A 17765-nucleotide genomic window follows, 5' to 3' on the forward strand; every position below is an offset into this window, starting at 1 on the left:
TTTTATTCGATCTCAACATATCAGCTGTGCAGGCCTAAATTTTAAACATTTTATCCACAGTATTTTTCGACAAAATATCAATAAAAAATAGTCTTGCTACTCAAACAGTCTGAAATTCTGTCAGTCTTGCAACAAATAGTTCAGGGTAAGTTATTTGTACAAATTTGTAAGGCTAATTAGAAGACATGGGAATTGTTCGGTCAGATAGTAATAATGGCCAGTTGCGATGTGCAAGCCACTCCATCGGATAAGATTATAAATGAGGACACAGCTAAAGCCGAAATGAAGAGCGAAGCAGTTAAAAAATTTCAAACTCGAATTATGAAAAATGGAACTGTCCCCCAGCCAACCAAAATTCCGGGTCCCGTACGCTTGGATGACAGCGGCAGCTACATCCACACAAGTACACGCAAGTACACCACCCTGATGAAGTGTCTGCAAGCGAAGAGCGAAATGGATGAGAGTTTCAGCAGCACTAGCACACTGGTAAACACAACTGAGGATTCTGGCGTTCAATTGGATTGCTCAATGAACGTAGACGACGATAATAATTCAAGTTCCGAAATGCCATCTCAACCGGGCAGCTCAACGCCGCGCCAACAGCGCAGCACGGATACGATTGCAACCAGTGGAAGTCTTGACGAATTGGAGGCCGCCGAACGACAAACGCTGAGAGTACTGCAACGTGCCGTGGCCGAAATGGAAGCGGATGTCGCTTTACATGCGGAGATACTCGAAGAACAGATAAAGCTGGAGCTGGAGAACCAAATGAATTTGCACATAGAGCACGAAGTCCAACAGGAGATTGAAAAGACACTGTTGCAACAAACAGTGGAGCAGCAGAAACAGCAGCAGGAGCAGGAACAAGGGCAGCAGCAGCAACAAGAGCAGCAGCAGCAACAAGAACAGCAGCAGCAACAAGAGCTGCAGCAGCAACAGCATCAAGAGCTGCAGCAGCAACAGCAGCCGCAGCAACAAGAGACCTGTATTCAGGAACTAGAGACAGAGCTGGAGCAGCAGCTGGAGCTGGAGCTGGAGCTGGAACTGAAGCCGGAGGAACTGAAGCAATCGGATTTCAACGATGTATGTCACCACATCGACGACGAAGAGACGACCAATCTATCCGCTAGAGCTGGCTCACGCGAGCGAAAGCACGTGCGTGTGGAGCAACTCCTTGAGGCGGAACATGACATAGAAATGTTGCACAAGCTGCTCCAAGTGGACTGCGATCAGTACAATGACGAAGTGACTGCCCCGGATCAGCCCCATGACAATGATTGTCCGCCCGACTTAAATGCCGGCGGGGAAATGCAGGTTAAGCCGGACAAATTTACTACTGATAACGAAGCTGAATGGCATGACAAGCGAGTGGGCATCTTTCACTCGCTGCTGCAGATTATCTGCGGGAAACGCATCCGCAAGCTAGGCTATCCCATACTATTTTGTGGCATGGCTGTCGGTTTGATTTATTACTTTCGTAAGAATTAGGGAATTGTAGGCGTACACATTTTAAAATTCATCTACGCAAATTCACGAGCATTGCATAAGCGCGACATAGCGCAACAAAATCGAATTCAAGTTGAGTTCTCAAAATTTCATTTATTTTTACGAATGATAAAACGAAAACCACATAAATAGAAAAAAAGTATCGCCAATAAAGTCGCAAAACTCACGACGCTGCAAAACTCCCCATTTATAAGTCACCGTTTTCGGAACTGCATATCAAGCAATTGTAACAGAAAAAAAAAATATATATATATACATATATTTACATATAATATTTACATATATATATATTGTACTTATATATATATATATATATTAAGCGAGCACACAAACGCAATAAATAAATAACCCTGCGTCATTTTAACAGTCACAAAATTATAAATAATTTTTAAAGGAAATAAATCGAGGAATTCATGAAAACATTTAAATCATTGCGTGTATTATTGAGGGAAAAGAGGAGAAAGTAGGGAAAATTCCTGAAGTCTGTGTTTTTTGGGGTTTGACTTGTACATTTAGTGTTAATATCAGGGAAAGATATATATATAGGATATATAGATATATATATATATATATATAAGGAAAGATATATATATGATCTGCATCTTACATAGAACTGATTGAAAATCGAATGGACGTACAGACGGACGGATATAAGCTGGGCGGGATACACCAACAGATGGACGGACGAACTGATTGACCTACAGAGCTCGTGCAACAGTAACTGTGCTGATAATTAAAAAGCGTACAGATGCAGATGTAGAGGTGTCGAGGCTTAACTTTACTCTGTCATATCTGTCTATCTGATTGAAAATCAAAAGGGAGTACAGACGGACGGGAGGGATCCATCGAGGGATGGACGGACTGACGCAAAGATCCGACTTATCTGAGCGTACGTACAGATGCAGATGTGGAAATGTAGAGGCTTAACTTTACTCTGTTATATCTGTTAATCTGATTGAAAATCAAATGGGAGTACAGACGGACGGGAGGGATCCATCGACGGACGGGAGGGTTCCATCGATGGGCCGTCCGCGACTGACGTAAAGATCCGACTTATCTGTAACTATACTGATAATTAACAGGTATACTAATGAGCGTACGTACAGATGCAGATGTGGAGATGTAGAGGCTTAACTTTACTCTGTTATATCTGTTAATCTGATTGAAAATCAAATGTTAGTACAGACGGACGGGAGGGTTCCATCGATGGGCGGACGGACTGACGTAAAGATCCGACTTATATGTAACTATACTGATAATTAATAGGTATACTAATGAGCGTATGTATAGATGCAGATGTTCAGATGGCTGAACTTGCCTCGGACCCAACTTGAATTTGTCATAGAACTGTCATAGGATGGATATAACGATGGCGGGAGATATCGACGAAAGGAAGTTGGTCCGACGTGAAGATTCCATTTATCAGTAACTGTACTGCATACACATGGGCGGATATATGGAAATGTACAGCTACACGGACGGGTGTCCGTTTAGAGAAGCGGGCGGGCGGAATACAGGCATACAGACGTGTAGACAAACGGACGAAGCACTTCTTACTGCATGCATTAGCTTGAGCAGAGAAGGTTAAAGTCAATAAATAACACTTTTTATAAACATAGAATGTACACGATGTGTACATGATATTTCCTTGAGTAGAACAATGAATATAAATTTATATAAAAACAACGCTTCGAAATGCGTATGTGGAAATTGTCAACATTAAGAAAAATGTAGACAAACATTAGAAAATTTTTAGGTAAATTTTAAATTGAAATAAACTGTTTTCTGTTTAGATTCAGCGACAGAAATGGCCGCCACTCGGTCCGTTTTACTAGCGGGACTCGTGCATCTGCTAATTGAGCTTTTGCACTTAACACCTCAATTGGGGCTAAAGACGCCTGGTCCAGTAACGCCTACGATCATCGTCAGCTTGGCGCTAATGCATATCATCTATAACACCCGCATAATACCGCAGCGCCTCAACGATTGGCCGCCTGCACTTAAATGTATCTTTGAGTCCGTTACGGTCATCTTGATATTCGAGCTATCGATGCTGTTCTGGGAATCGATCGAGCATACAATTTACCTAGTTGTCAAGGGATCGCTGCTGACCACGAAAGTGATTTCGAAAGAGACCTATCATAAACAGGAGTACGTTATAGTCGGCGCCTTCACGCTGCCGCTGTCTCTGGCCATATTTGCTGCAGTTGCGCAGTCCTATAATATGTACCAATAGAAGGAATAGAAAGCACAAAATAAAGACAAAGCTTTTTAACTAGCTGCAATTCGGAAAGCTGAACGAAGAAATTTTCATTTGGGTGCAACACGTTGAGCTAAAGTGGAACAATGTTTCCTTTCTTTATTTATTTTAACAAAGTTTACCCTTAGAGCGACTATAAACACAGTTAACATATACATTTATTGAAGTGCTGTCTGATCCTTAAGACTTGAGAGCTTTGAATGATGGCTTAGCAAGGCAAGAGAACCTATAAGTACCTAAAAGAAGACAGAGTACAACGGCAATACAGATTTACTAGGCCAACTGCCGCTCCTAAAAAATGGCAATAGCTGCTGGGCCCTGAACTAGGTCCTCATGAATGGGCTTTGGGATGATGGCCTCATGAGATTTTATATAGATATCTCTGCTATATCTTTAACAAACTTTCTCATAAACATTTGTCGTAGCTTTCAAATCAAATTGGCCTTGGCTAAAGTTGTTCAGCTTAGCTAAATACCGTTAATAATGTCAGTTATTGACATTATACTATCCCAAATATAGGCTTCAGGCCTTTTTTTTTAAATATTTAAATTTTTAAATTTTTAAATTTTTAGTTTCTCTTGCAACCAGGTAAGTAATGTCCCTTAGCATGAGGCACTTTTACTGTTCACGAATTTGTAGTGCATAGTTATGGCTTCATTGGAATCAGTTCTTGTTGCCGCCGTGGTGCATCTCTTCTTTCGCTTTGCCTTGTATATAACGCCACAAGCGGAGGTGACTACGCCCGGTCATGCACTGCCCTCGATCGTTGTCTGTGCGGCACTATTGGATGTCATCTACGACATTCGCATTGTGCCACTAGGCATGTACATGCGCCCCAGGCTCATCAAATGCATTGCCGAATGCTTTGTGGCGATCTTCATAGTGGAGGTGGGCATGCTGGTATTCTGGCAGTCATTGGAGCATGTCGTTTTTATGCTGGCCAAGTCACTGCTGCTGGGCATGAAGCTGGTTTCACCTGAGTACTACTATGACCATGAGGCAACTTTAATTGGCGCCTTCACATTGCCGATATCTCTTATAATTCTGGCCTCTGTGGTCGTCTACAGCAATCACATGGCCAAGCTGCGTGCTCGTTATATGGCGCGGGAGATGCAGGTACACCTGCAGCTGGATAATACCGTCAACTTCCTGAGCCGCTCCAATCGTTTCAAGGACTCCAAATGTCGGAAGATACTGGATTCATATAATTCGAATGCAAAGCGCAGTCGAAATCCCAAGTGGATGGTTTACTTTCCAGATGAGTAGCGCACAGCTTTTAGTTTTTAAATTGAATTCAAACGAAACGTCTCGTGTGTTTATAATTATTAATTTTATTTATTTAAATTACAAAATAACGACTATATTTGATTTGCTTTTTACAGCACTCGCGAATTTTTCAACAAGTTCGGAAAATATATTGCAATTTAACGCTCTTATCTCTCATACCTTTCTGAAGCAAGGTAATCATAGGTATTTATAAAGTATTCATTTTTGTTTCGTATAGGTAAATAATACTTAAAATTAAAACAAATTTACTCATAAGTTCGACTTAATTTCTGTTTAGTTTTTTCATATTTAAAGAGCACATGTTGGAGTTAACTATTTATTAAGATTTCTCTCTTCATAAAGCAGCTTTTTCTTATTTTCATTTTTATTTTTGTGTTTTTTTTTTCTTGCATCATAAGCTTTGCATTAAGCCACGTAATTGCAGCGCATTTTCAAAGGTTACAAAAAAATATCTAAAGTTGTGTGGACTGCGATTACAGCGATTCAATGCAAAGCTTTTGAATAACGCTTTCAATGAGTATTTTATAATTTTTCCTTGGGGCAGTGTTAGAACTTTGCCTCGTTGCAGTGCTGAACATTTATGACCACAATTTACATTAAAGCAGCTATTTTTATAAGATTATTCCTTTTATATATTATTTGTATGTTTCGTTGTTGGTTTACTGCACTTCGCTATCACTGTCACTCTTTTCTGCAAGTTGAGAAACAAGTTAGTTGCCTTGCTCTATGCTTAATAAATGCCATATTTGGACTCACCTTTCTTGCCCGTGTAAGCGTGACGTTTCAGTCGATCGTATAAGTCTTCTTTAGTTCCGTAGAGCGACGCATTGGATCGGGCCAATGTGCTCATTTTTCCACCATGTAGACCTACGAAGAGCAGAGACAGGAGTTAGAAAGAGCTCGACAGGAAGTTCATGTTGGCAAAGGATTTCCTGCCGTTAAATCGTTTATTCTAAGGCCACTGCTTACCGTCTTTCATGTAGGTTTCGTTGTAAAAGTTGGGCATCTCCCAGCCATCCTCTTCGTCGTCATAGTAATGCGCATATGTGCTGTGGTGCGAGGGCGCAATGGACTCCGCGTATGGCGTGTGGGCGCCATAGTAGAAGTTGACTTGCGAGCCAGTCTGATCGATCGCTGGCGTTAGCATCTTCTTTGGATCTCTGCGCTTCGTGGAGCGCACACAAATCATCCAAATGAGCAGCACAATGATAATGATGAAGATAACGGCGCCTGCAATGCCGCCTGCTATGTAAGCGAACTCAGAGCGCTCGGCGCAATGGGGTCCGGTGAAGGAGCCGACACAGCGGCAGGAGGGCGTGCCCTTCAGATCCTTGACGCATGCGCCAGAGTTTTCGCAATAGCCGTCACACACATCTGTGCAGGCCATGCCAGTGCCGTTGAAGCCAGGCTTGCATTCGCACTTGAAGTCCGAAGTCTCCGGTTCCATAATGCAATAGGCATTGACGTCGCAATGTGGCTTGCCCTCGGCAATATGCTCGCAGGGATTGGTGCATTCGCTCTTGGAGGTGGCGCCCGTGATTTTGGTGCTGTGATTGGGCGGGCATTGAATGCAGGTGGTTTGCTGCGATTCGGATTGATAGAAGCCCTTGCGGCACTCGATGCACATGTTGAGCGTTGCATTGAGATAGGTGCCAGGCGAACAGACGGGCAGTGTACATTCCTCCACTGAGCTGGCGCCCACCTTGGGCGTGGTGCGACCCAGTGGACAGGCAGCGCATGAGGGCTGCACGCCCTGCAGACGATAGGTACCACGTGGACAAGGTTCACAGCGGCCGTCGGCGCCCAGCTGCTGGCCAGAGCTGCACTCATCACGGCACTCCTTGCGGGAGGTCGCCTCAGTGGAGCGCGTGGTCTGACCCAGACCGCACAGCTCGCAGCTGAATGCACCTTCATTCGGCTGATAGAAGCCATGGCCGCAAGAGCGGCACAGACCCGTTTCCGCATCGAAGTATTTGCCAGCCGGGCAACGCTCTTTGCAGTCAGCGGCAGAGCGCGCTCCAGGCCCAGCCGTGACACCAGGACGTCCGGCTATGGTCGGACACTTGCTGCACTGCTGTTGTCCTGCCTCGGACTGATAGCTGCCACGGGCACATGGAATGCACGTCTTGTTAGCGTTGTCGTAGAACGTGCCAATGGCACATGGAACACAGTCGGGTATCATGACCACCTGGCCGGCGGGGCAGGCATATTCAGAGCCCAGCTCCAACGAAGCTGGATCTGGCACGGTATTGGGCAGAATGTCTTGAACGGCAAACTGATCATCCTCCAATATTAACTTCTCCAGCAATTGCTTCACATTGGAGCGCTCGCCCGTCGAGGTGTGCACCACAGGATCGCTAGAGTTGGCAAAGGACAAAATGAGATTCAGTTTTTGTTTATCATCAGAATAAGCATTAGAAATTATCAGTTGGGTTAGCACGCAAAACTCATGTGACATGTGGAGGTTAGCATTAGAAGCATTAGACAGAGTTGCATTGTGATTGAGTTGGTTGATTGGTTGATTGGTTGATTGGTTGGTTGATTGGATGTTTGGATTAGTCTGATTGACAGTTGCTAGTACTGAGTGCAGAATGCTGGAGAGCGGGTGCAAATTTTGATCGTTATATTGAACGAATGTGGATGCTTGACATACTTAACAGCCGGGAAGGCTATTTCCAGCGTGTATGTGTCGCCGCCGGTTTGTTGGCGTCCCTGGCGACCTGTCAGTGCCAACTCGTCATCCTCGCTAGAAATTGGGGTTAACGAACACATATTCATATACATATAACACAGCGTACACATATATACAGCATAACAGACACATGCTAGACAGTTTGGACAGTAATACCCCAAGACACTCACTTGACAACTGGCAGCTCTGCCTCCATCACGTAGACACCACCATCCTTCACCTGACGACGCACACGATTGTTCTGGGCAGCTCGATAATGATCGCACTTGACATCGATCTGAATATCCTTGCACTCTCTACAAAAAATAAAAACCATTAGAGAATGCTGGTCTTCAGTCCAGCTAGTCCACTCTTACCTGGTGCCCTCAATGGAGTATGAGCAGAAGTTCCAGTCTCTGTTCAAAGCGTTCACGGAGTTGGTCACCTTCTGGCGCAGCACAGCCTGGCCGGCCTTGTTGCAGAGCACATCCGAAGGGAAGAGCATTTTGATGCGGAACACGCGCTGGGCAGGCTTAGCCGGCGAGCAGGAGGGGTAGACCAGTGGCATGGATGCTTCGCGAGTCGGACGCCAGAAGCCCTCGGCACCGCAAGTATAAAACTCCGGCACTTGCTCCGAGAAACGCAAGCCCGTATTGCAAGCGATCTCACAGACCTTGAACTGGCCGCCTGCTCCCCAGTCTTTGCAGACCTGAGAGCCGCCCACGGGATCGGCCAAAAGCGGACAGAATTCAGCTAGTACGAGTAAACGATAGACAAGGTTAGACAAGGTTCTAAATAAATTACATTGTAGACTTACTCAATAGCGAAACCTTGAAGCTGCATGAAGCCGTATTTCCAGCTGCATCAGATGCAATATATGTAATATCGTAGGTACCCCAGAGCAGCGTGGTTCCCGAGCGATGTCCGTTGCGTTCATAGATCTTGGTAACACCAATATTATCGCTAAAGTGTGGCTCGTCCCAGGTAACCACGGCTGAGCCATTCTTGGCAATGACCCACAGATCTCCTGGACAATGCTCCACAACTGGCGGCTCCTTGTCCATAACAAGCTGTTGGCAATTGGCGCCCGTGTAGCCCACTTGGCATTTGCGTTGGCCACACATGGAAGGCACATTCCGCTCCACGCCGCCCGTGGTCATCTCATAGCCGCCCCAGTTCAGTATGAGACCTGAGTAGAGCACCGGCTCGGAGCGACAGTCGCGCACTTGCTTCTGAATTTCAGAGGTAATGTCTAGAGCACGCGCCCAGACCTGCGCCTTGGTTACTGTGCCTTGGAAGCCAGCTTCGGTATAGCCCAGCTCATGCTTGATGCTATCCGGTTGCGGGCGGCCCAGCACGGACCACAGATAGGCAGGCAAGACACCTCCGTTGCCATATTCCAACTTGCTAGCAATCAAACCCTCTGTGATCAGCTGCAGCTGACCGCTGACTCCGTCCCAGACGACGGCTACATGATGCCACTGGCCATCGTTGACGGAAGTGTATTCGCCGAAGCTCAGGAACACATCTGGCAGATCCTCAAAGAGGGAGACCTGCACGCCGCTCGAGTGAGCTTGCAGCAGCAGACGTCGGCGCTGTGTCATGCGAGCGGAGTCTACACCGTACAGGGTAAAGAAGATGCCTGTATCGTCCTTCTGGGCGAACTGAACCCACATGGCCACAGTCAAGCTGCTTGCCTCGCCCGTGGGGAAGGGCACCACCTGGGCGGCTGTGGAACGCGATGCATCGCTAAAGTACAGATCGTAGTCCACTTGAATGGCTTTGCGGCAGTCATCGCCGGTCATGTTGAAGGGGCACTGGCAGTAGAAGCCATTGGTCAGATCAACGCAGCTGGCACCAGGTGGGCAAGAGTTATCCTTGCAATCCACAATATCTTGTTCGCAGTTCTTGCCCGTGAAGCCGGGGGGACACTGGCAACTGTAGCCAGCGCCATTGTCCAAGCAAACAGCGCCGTTCTGACACACGTGTTCCTCACAAGCATCGTACTCATACTGGCAACCGATGCCGGCATAATCAGCCGGACAACTGCAGTTGAGGCCAGAGCCAAAGTCCTGGCACTTGCCGCCATGCATGCAGGGATTGCCGATGCAGCGCTCGGGCGCTGTTTCGCAGTTCTTGCCATCAGTGCCGCTGGGGCAGACGCAGAAATAGTCTTGGAAGAGATCAATGCACTTGGCATCGTTCTGGCAGGGGGCTTGCACATTGCACGTGGTCACCTGCTGCTCGCAGCGCATGCCGCTCCAGCCAGGCGCACAGCCACACTCGAAGCCTCCGACGCGATCGCGGCAAATGCCATTGTTGAGGCAGGGTTGCGGCTCGCAGTCATCAATGTCCGTCTCACAGAGAGTGCCCTTGAAGCCATCGCGGCACACGCACTCGTACTTATTGTCCAGATCCAGGCAGCGTTCGGTGCCTACGGGATGGCAGGGGTCGCTGAGGCATTCATCGATTTCTGCCTCACAGCTGAGACCCACAAAGCCTGGCCGACACTTGCAACTGAAGCCATCGAGCTGATCCACACAGGTGGCACCGTGCTGGCAAGGGTTCGAGGCGCAGTCATCAATTGTGTGCTGGCAGTTCTTGCCCGTGTAGCCCGGTTCGCAGCTGCAGCTGTAGCCATCCACCAGATCCACGCAGACCCCATCGTTGGAGCATGGCCGATTCTCGCAGTCATCAATGTTAACATCACAGGCGGGTCCAGTCCAGCCCGGTTGGCAAACGCACTCGTGGTCAAAAAGACGATCCACGCAGGTGCCATGTTTGCAGGGCTCGGACAAGCACAGGTCGATCTTCTGCTCACAGCGTTTGCCGGTGAAGCCAGGTGGGCACGCGCACTGGAAGTCGTTGACCAGATCAGTGCAGGCAGCGCCAAGCAGGCAGGGGTTCTCTTCGCAGTCATTGATATTCTGCTCACAGTGCATACCTTCCCAGCCTGGCAGACACTCGCACTTGTAGCGGCCCTGTTGCAGGGCCAAGCAGCTGGCGCCATTGGTGCAGGGATTGCCATTTGCTGTGCAGGGATCTATGGTCACATCGCACTGGTCGCCGGTGTAGCCGCTGCGACAGAGACAGGTCACATTCTTGAAGCCCGGCTCGTTCTTGCACATAGCTCGGGCGGGACAGGTATCGTTTCCACAATCGCTGGCCTCCTCTTGACAGTTGATGCCCGTATAGCCAGTGGGGCACTCACAGCGATAGCCTTGCGGCAGATCCTTGCACTGACCACCGTTGAAGCAGGGCTGCGAGGCGCACTCGTCTATATCCTGCTCGCAGCGACGTCCAGAGAAACCGGCAGGGCAGAAGCACTGGATGTCATGGCCCATGGGCACGCAGAGTCCTCCATGCTGACAGGCGCCCTCGCCGCACACCACGGGCTTGCACTGTTCGCGTCCCTTGGAGCCGGCGCTGTCGGTGCGCATGTTGCTGGGGCACTCGTTGCAGTTTTGAGCACCCGACGAGCTCTGGTAATGATGCAGCGGGCAGGGCGAGCAGGGAGCCAGGCCTGTGGCGGAGTAGGTACCAGGTGCGCACTTGGCGCGGCACAGCGCCTTGTTAGAGGCGGCAGGCTGATAAGTGAACGACTGAGCTGGACAGGCTTGGCAATCCTTGAAGCCGCCAGTGGGTGGCTCCGCGCTGAAAGAGTTGCGTGGACACTCCAAGCAAGGCACCAGACCAGTTGGCGAGTATGTGCCATAGCCGCAGACGGGTATGCAGTCGGTTAATGCCTTTGAGCCCTCCTCCTTGGTGTAAGTGCCGGCGGGACAACGCAGACAGGTGCCCTGGCGATCGCGATTCTGATAGTAACCACGTGGGCAATACGTGCAGCTGTTCTGGCCCTCCGACACATAGGTGCCAGCCGGGCAGTGCAAGCAACGTGGCACATCACTGGTGTCCATGTTCAGAACTTCGCCCATGTTGCAGTTGAATCCGCGGGAAATCTGTGACTTGAGTGCGCGCAGCGGAGGACACTGGTTGCCAATGTTGGAGATGTTGAGCAATGAATCGATGACAGCACTCGCATATGGCACGCTCAGGTCGAAGATCAGATTCAACGTGGAGCCACAGAGGTCGTACAGCTGCGGCTGACGCACGGCTGGCAGTATGGAGAGTATAAAGTCCATTTTGACAACATTTTCCTCCAACAGTGACGGCACGGACTTGATGAATGTGACGTTCATGTTGACGTTCACCGCGGAACAGCGCTGCGAGAGCAGTTGATTGAGTCCTGCATAGTGATGGGAGAGCACTTCCTGGTATTGACCCAGACAGGATTGAGCCACGGCACCATTGGCGCGGTACGTGATTGTTGCAGTCACATGATAGGCAGCCTGCTCAGTGTTCTCGGAGACACAATCGGGTACCACTGAGGTGGGACGCCACAGACGGGACGTTTCGCAAGAGAAGGTCTTCAGAGGCTCGCCGTCGGTAAAGCGGAAGCCTGGCTTGCAGGTGGCTATGCACTCAATGCCACGATCGCCAGGCAGGCAATTGATAGCTCCGTTTGCGGGCGGCTGCAGCTCCCAGTCTACACACGGCGAGGCCTGAACGGAGACTTGGAAGTGGCAACTGGCGCGATTGTTAAACTTATCCGTGGCCGTGACTGTGACATTCTCGAAATGGCCAATCTTAATGGTGGCACGTTCAGGCGTGAACTGCAGGCGTACCTCGCCCGTCTCGTCCGAGGTCTTGATGCGCTTGCGCGTGTCATTGAAGTTCACGTTGTAGCTGTCCTGGCGATCGACCAGCTCAATAACATAGCTCTGAGGGCATTGCAGCAGTGGCGGGGTGACATCTGGCACGGTTATGTTGATCTCGCATATGGCCACATTGCCGTCGTAATCGAAGGCCACGTACTTGACCACCGTATCCTTGAAGATGTGGCTGGGTGTGCGGAAGTTCTGTGGCTTGATTTCCAGCCTAGCAATCGAGCCGGAGTTATCCACGGCTGTGGGCTCGGTAAAGTTGACGGGCAGCACGCCACCGTTTTCATCGCGACGCACCACAATTGGCTGCTGTGGGCAGTTCTGGAAGATGGGAGGCTCGTTGTCCACGCAGGGCGAGTATCCATAGTCGTAGCCGAGCAGTGGCTCCACCTTGGGCTCCTCGCAGCCCATCAGCTCGAATTTCAAGCAAGCATTGTCCATGTAGCTAACGATGCCCAGAATAACAAAGCGAGCTTGCACATACTTGGGCAGGGTGATCATGGCCAGCTCGCCGTAGTTGCCGGGATCGCGCATTGTTAGATTAAAGTTGGGGAAGTATACCACATAGTTCTCGCTCTCCGCCTGCTTGTAGAAGAAGCGTATCTCTGTGGGACGTCCAACAATGTCGTTGGTCACAACACCTTTGACCAGTATGGCCTTGACGCGATATATCTGACCCAGATCCACGCTGACATACGTGAAGGCTTCCTGCTTGCCGCACCAGCCCGTAGCCGAGTTCAAACGAATATTCCTGGCCTCGTAGTTCGGTCGCTCCGATGTGGCATTGATAGCTGAGTCGGGTATTTTGCCTGAGCTCAGACCCAATGGCTTGATCACCTTGCACTCGGGCTCACGTATGCACGTAATTGGCCTTGGGTTGATGAGAATGTAGCCAGGACGATTGCAGCCAAAGTAGACTTCAGAGCTTTGTTCGTAGCTGCGCGCCAACTGGCGACCGTCAGCTGGACGCCCTGGATCCTCGCACACGGGTCCCTCACAGCGCAGATCTCCGAAGTCCCAAATACCATCGGCACCACAGCGTACCACATTATCATGACGCTGGGTTTGTCCTGCCAGCTTGAAGGTATTCTGGCAACCGAAGAAGAAGCTGCTCTGGAAGCGTGTGTCCACAAACTGTCCATACTCGGCACCTGGTGTTGGCATGGGTGAGTAGCAGTCGACACGGGGGCAGGAAGGCTGCATGCCCGATAGCCAGTAGTCGGGTAGACCCGGTTTTGGATCGTAGACGCACTGCCTGAATCCTGCGGATGCAGTCGAGCGCAATTGACGACCAGACGAGCCGCATGTGATGGTAACATTATCACGGAACGGCACCAGCACGGACTCGGGATCGGGACGCGTAACTGTCAAACCCTCCAGCTTATCATCAGGCAAGGAAACGCACTTAGCATCTGCAAGAAAATAATTTAATTGCCCGGATTAGCTATGTTTCTTTTAAAATTCCTATTTGCCAAGCTCCAATATATGTTTCTGTTGAAAAGAGTAATACATTTTCTGATCCTAACTCTCTCAGTGTAGAAGATATTGAAAATGTTCGCCTTGCAACGTCTCTTATTAGTTTGGTTAGGGTAACAACATTAACCCACTTGCAAGATTAAGGAGTTCTAGCTAGAAAACTAAGGAAAAACTCTAAGGGAGGTAGCATGCATGCATTTTTACCCGATTCAAATCCCAGTACTTCCCGCCTCTATGGACTGTCTCTAGCTTTACTCTACTTTCTATAATAGGTCTATGACTTACAATTGCATTCTGGTACGCTGGCATTCCATTGACCGCTGGATAGGCACAAGGCCACCGAGCTGCCGCTCATGATGTAGCCGAAATGGCATTGGAATCGCACAATATCGCCGAAATGGTAATCGTTTCGCTCGCTGAGCAGCTGTCCATTTTCGGGCGCCTGCAGCTCAGGGCACATAAGTGGCACGCAGGTCTTGTTGCGCTGATAGGTGTCGCCGTCGCGTTCACCGGACTCCGAACGCTCGATGTGATAGCCGGCGGTGCCGTTGGATGTGTAGAGCTGGTAGCCCGTGTTACAGGCGCAGGCGTAGCTGCCGGGTGAGTTGATGCACTTCTGATCGCAGCCGCCGTTGTTTTTGCTGCACTCATTGATGTCCACGCAGTCCAAGCGGGTGCAGCCCATCAGCTCCATGCGCAAACAGGGCGCGCCCACATAGTCTTGTATGCGGAAGCGTATGTAGCGCGCTTCAATAGGCAATGGCAGATTAAGTATGGATAGGGTGGGCTCCAGTATTCTGAACTCCACGGCGGTGCCATCGGGATTGGCATAATCCTTGAAGACATCTGTCAAATCGTTCGAATATTGCAGACGCACAGCAGAGCTAAAAGCCACGTTGCCATCGGGACGCTGCACGGACATGGTGCGGAAGCCACGCAGTATCGTGGGTGCCTTAAGATCAATCAGTATCCAGTTTGCACCAGGCTCCAGCGAGGCGCCACACCAGCCATTCGTGTTCAGACGCAGCAGACCTTTGTTATAGCCCAGCTCACTGGCGGAGGTGCTGATACTGTCATCGGGTATGCCACCATTGCCCAGACCCAAATCTGCGACAGGCCGACATTCGGTGGTCGCAGTGAAGCCAGGGCGACATTGGCAATGGAAGGAGCCGTTGGTATTCATGCATTCGGTGGTGGTCAGATCGCACTGTGATGAGCTGCACTCGTTGATATCCTCGCAGCTGGGCGGTTGTTCGAAGCGCTGAGCCTCGCTGCAGCGCATGATATTGCTGCCAATCAACTTGTAGCCCTTGTAGCACTGAACCCTAGCCTCGTCGCCAAACTGGTACGGACGTGCTGCATCTACCACGAAACCGTTTGCAATTTCAGGAAACTCGAAGCAACGTTTACGGCTGCAACGTGGCACATCGCCACTCCAGGTGCCATTCGACATGCAGGTGAGCACGGGATGTCCATTGCGTTCATAGCCAGGCTCACATTCATATTGGACAATGGTGCCATAGCTGCGACCGCCGCCGTTGAGCAAGGTCATATTGGCATGTGGCACCTCAGGCAGTGCGGCGCACTGTGAGGCCATGCAATGGGGCTGACGCTCCCAGCGTCCATCGGGCAAGCAGGAAATCTTTTCAATAGGTTCGCTTGAAGCGAATGCAAAGCCAGCATAACACTGATACATGGCAATGCCCCGGTAGGTGACATTCGAGGAGCCAATGGAGAAGCCGTTGTCGATTTGTGGAACGGGACCGCAGTAGACCTCTGTGAAGGAAATTGTTCTTTATAGCAAAAACATAAAGAAGGAAAGAGCTCTTCTTGACTCACCCTGACACTTTGGTATGTAGGAGACACTCCAGTTGCCACCAGGCAAACATTCCGTTACCAGACGCGTCTTGCCGGTGGCAAACTCCTGTCCAATGGGACATGTAAAGCTGACCAGCGTGCCGAAGGCTGTGTCGCGACTGGAAGCCAAAGCTCCAATGCCAGGCTGTAGCTCTGGGCAGTCCGCCGAGAAAGTAGCCGACCAACTGGAGAGGAAATTAAATATAAATTAATAAGGAGACGTCAAATAAGTAAGATTATAATCGAGTGGAGATTAGCACAGACGGATGAACGGACAGCGGGACGATCTTCACTTTCAACTAAATCATTTACCCTGAAATTCAAATTTAAATGGCTGAAAATTCTGTTTACTTACCCCGCTGCATTGTGTAGCGCATCCGATGTAAATTTAATCAACATCTCTCCTGATGAAGCAGTCAATGTGAGCTTAGGGGCCGCAGTGCCTGTGAAACCATTGCCCGAATGCAGACGCAGTCCGGAGGTTGAGGAACCATCGAAGACCTGCACATTGTCGCTCTTGTGGACTGTGAACTTGTCAAACTTAAGCGAGAGCGGAGCACGTGCATCATTTCGGATGGTAAAGAAGCACTCCTGATTTTTGGGATAATCAGCTAAGCCGAATGCGGGCGAGGTAACAGTGCCGTTGCGTGCCGTAATTGTTGCCTTGCAGCCTTGAATGTAACGCAGACTGAAGCCTTTGCCCGCCTCACCGAGGCTGGACTTGAAGTAGAGGTAGAGCGTATTGCCGGTTGAGATAATCACACGTTCGTTTTGCGCAGATTTGCCCGTCAGCTTGGCAATGGTGCGACTCATGGGCGATTCGCCATCGCGTATGAGCAAATAGTCGCGGCCCTCGGCAATGTCCAAGTCGTCAACCTCAATGGATATGATGCGACCAGGCTGTGCCTTGAGCACATACAGGCACTCCAGACCACCGGGATATTGCTTGGGATAGTTGGGACTAGTCAGTATTTGCCTTTGCAGCGTCGCCTTCAGAGTGCCGCCACAGTTCTTGGCCTCAGTTTTCCAAGTGGCCCTGAAACCCTTGCGCTCCACGCTGCCGTCGGTCGTAAACTTGACGATCATAAAGTTTGAGGCGGATACAAAGGGCTGCGTAGTCAAATCCTGTTTGCCACTGAGCGTAGCCAGCGACACGGACTTATCCTCAGTGCGGCCACCAACCAGAACTTGCACAGTATCAAAAGTTTTCTCTGTTTCAAAGTCTTGGAACTGCAGTATGATGTTGCTGCCCAACGGACCCTCCAGCGTCCACTTGCACTTGCTCAGCGCGCCATATTTGTGCGGATAGTTAGGTGTCTCAATGACATCGCCGCCGGATTGCATGTGGAAATGGCATTGGGCGGGACAGTCCAGCTCATCGGTGCCGTCGCCGCAATCATCGCTGCCGTCACACTTGAAGGCCTGGTTGATGCACAGTCCATTGGCGCAGTGCAATGCTCCCTGGGGACAGGCTGGAGCACGACACATGAAGGGCAGCAGCGACTCACAGGTGCCCAGATCCCAGCTCTGCGACTTGCCGGCAAAGCTGGCAGCCACGCACTCGCCAGACTCAGCGTTGGGCTGCTGCAGAGACCAAAATCCCGAGTACTGTGAGATCAATGCGCCCGATGCAGACTCTAGGGTATTCGTGCGCAGATCATCGAGTGAAGCCAGGCCGAGCCAGTACTTGTCGGAGGCCCGCTGATTGGGGTCACTGGCACGTGCTATCGCCAACGTCTCATTGTTTTCCGCATAGCTATCGATGGCCACCAGCTCGGCGCCATATCTGCAAAGGGAAAGAGCACGTGAAGAGGATGTCAGTGATTAGTGTTTGGGCTTAGGTCTGGAATCTCTAATGAGCTGTCTCATGCTTCCGCTGCACGCTTAACGCAATTTCAATTATGCAGCTGCAGTTTTCTAATGCGCTTTACTTTCTATTTTTCCGCTGCTGTCTTAATTATGCGGTTCCCAAAAAAGAGCAGCA

At 49.9% G+C, this 17765-nt stretch overlaps 4 protein-coding genes across 9 annotated transcripts in view; 3 read left to right on the top strand and 1 right to left on the bottom strand.

Moving 5' to 3' along the window:
- On the top strand, positions 1-1759 carry LOC111602189 (zinc finger protein 853). Its single transcript, XM_023319152.2, has 2 exons — positions 1-145; positions 205-1759. The coding sequence occupies exon 2, from the start codon at positions 214-216 to the stop codon at positions 1486-1488; it is 1275 nt and encodes a 424-aa protein (XP_023174920.2). The 5' UTR covers positions 1-145; positions 205-213; the 3' UTR covers positions 1489-1759.
- A 1554-nt stretch (positions 1760-3313) lies between these two features.
- LOC111602292 lies at positions 3314-3742 on the top strand. The gene has a single exon (XM_023319293.2). It carries the CDS (start codon positions 3314-3316, stop codon positions 3740-3742), a length of 429 nt encoding a protein of 142 aa, XP_023175061.1.
- Positions 3743-4254: 512 nt separating this feature from the next.
- LOC111602340 lies at positions 4255-5056 on the top strand. Of its 2 annotated transcripts, none has more exons than XM_023319350.2 (2): positions 4255-4354; positions 4406-5056. In XM_023319350.2, exon 2 carries the CDS (start codon positions 4415-4417, stop codon positions 5030-5032), a length of 618 nt encoding a protein of 205 aa, XP_023175118.2. In that variant the 5' UTR covers positions 4255-4354; positions 4406-4414; the 3' UTR covers positions 5033-5056. The 2 variants fall into 2 exon arrangements, with proteins under 2 accessions (XP_023175118.2, XP_023175119.2); XM_023319351.2 differs by having other exon boundaries at positions 4259-4354; positions 4413-5056.
- Positions 5057-5326: 270 nt separating this feature from the next.
- The window catches only part of LOC111602338, a 36257-nt gene continuing 23818 nt past the window's right edge, over positions 5327-17765 (bottom strand). For 4 of the 5 annotated variants that reach the window (XM_023319343.2, XM_023319346.2, XM_023319345.2 and 1 more), the window contains 10 exons: positions 16137-17567; positions 15764-15966; positions 14210-15700; positions 8542-13860; positions 8102-8477; positions 7916-8041; positions 7707-7799; positions 6023-7410; positions 5810-5920; positions 5327-5744 (listed from right to left, as the gene is read on the bottom strand). In XM_023319343.2, the coding sequence (XP_023175111.1) occupies positions 5713-5744; positions 5810-5920; positions 6023-7410; positions 7707-7799; positions 7916-8041; positions 8102-8477; positions 8542-13860; positions 14210-15700; positions 15764-15966; positions 16137-17567 (10570 nt within the window). In that variant the 3' untranslated portion in view covers positions 5327-5712. The remainder of the gene's footprint in view (positions 5745-5809; positions 5921-6022; positions 7411-7706; positions 7800-7915; positions 8042-8101; positions 8478-8541; positions 13861-14209; positions 15701-15763; positions 15967-16136; positions 17568-17765) is intronic. The other variant, XM_023319347.2, reaches the window with a different exon arrangement.

The sequence above is a fragment of the Drosophila hydei genome, unplaced genomic scaffold (assembly GCF_003285905.1).
Source record: "Drosophila hydei strain 15085-1641.00,03,60 unplaced genomic scaffold, DhydRS2 tig00000149-arrow-pilon, whole genome shotgun sequence".
Taxonomy (NCBI): domain Eukaryota; kingdom Metazoa; phylum Arthropoda; class Insecta; order Diptera; family Drosophilidae; genus Drosophila; species Drosophila hydei.

Excerpts from the sequence above, each read along its gene's own strand:
- LOC111602189 (XM_023319152.2), top strand. The coding sequence starts at position 214 with ATGGCCAGTTGCGATGTGCAAGCCACTCCATCGGATAAGATTATAAAT.
- LOC111602292 (XM_023319293.2), top strand. The coding sequence starts at position 3,314 with ATGGCCGCCACTCGGTCCGTTTTACTAGCGGGACTCGTGCATCTGCTA.
- LOC111602340 (XM_023319350.2), top strand. The coding sequence starts at position 4,415 with ATGGCTTCATTGGAATCAGTTCTTGTTGCCGCCGTGGTGCATCTCTTC.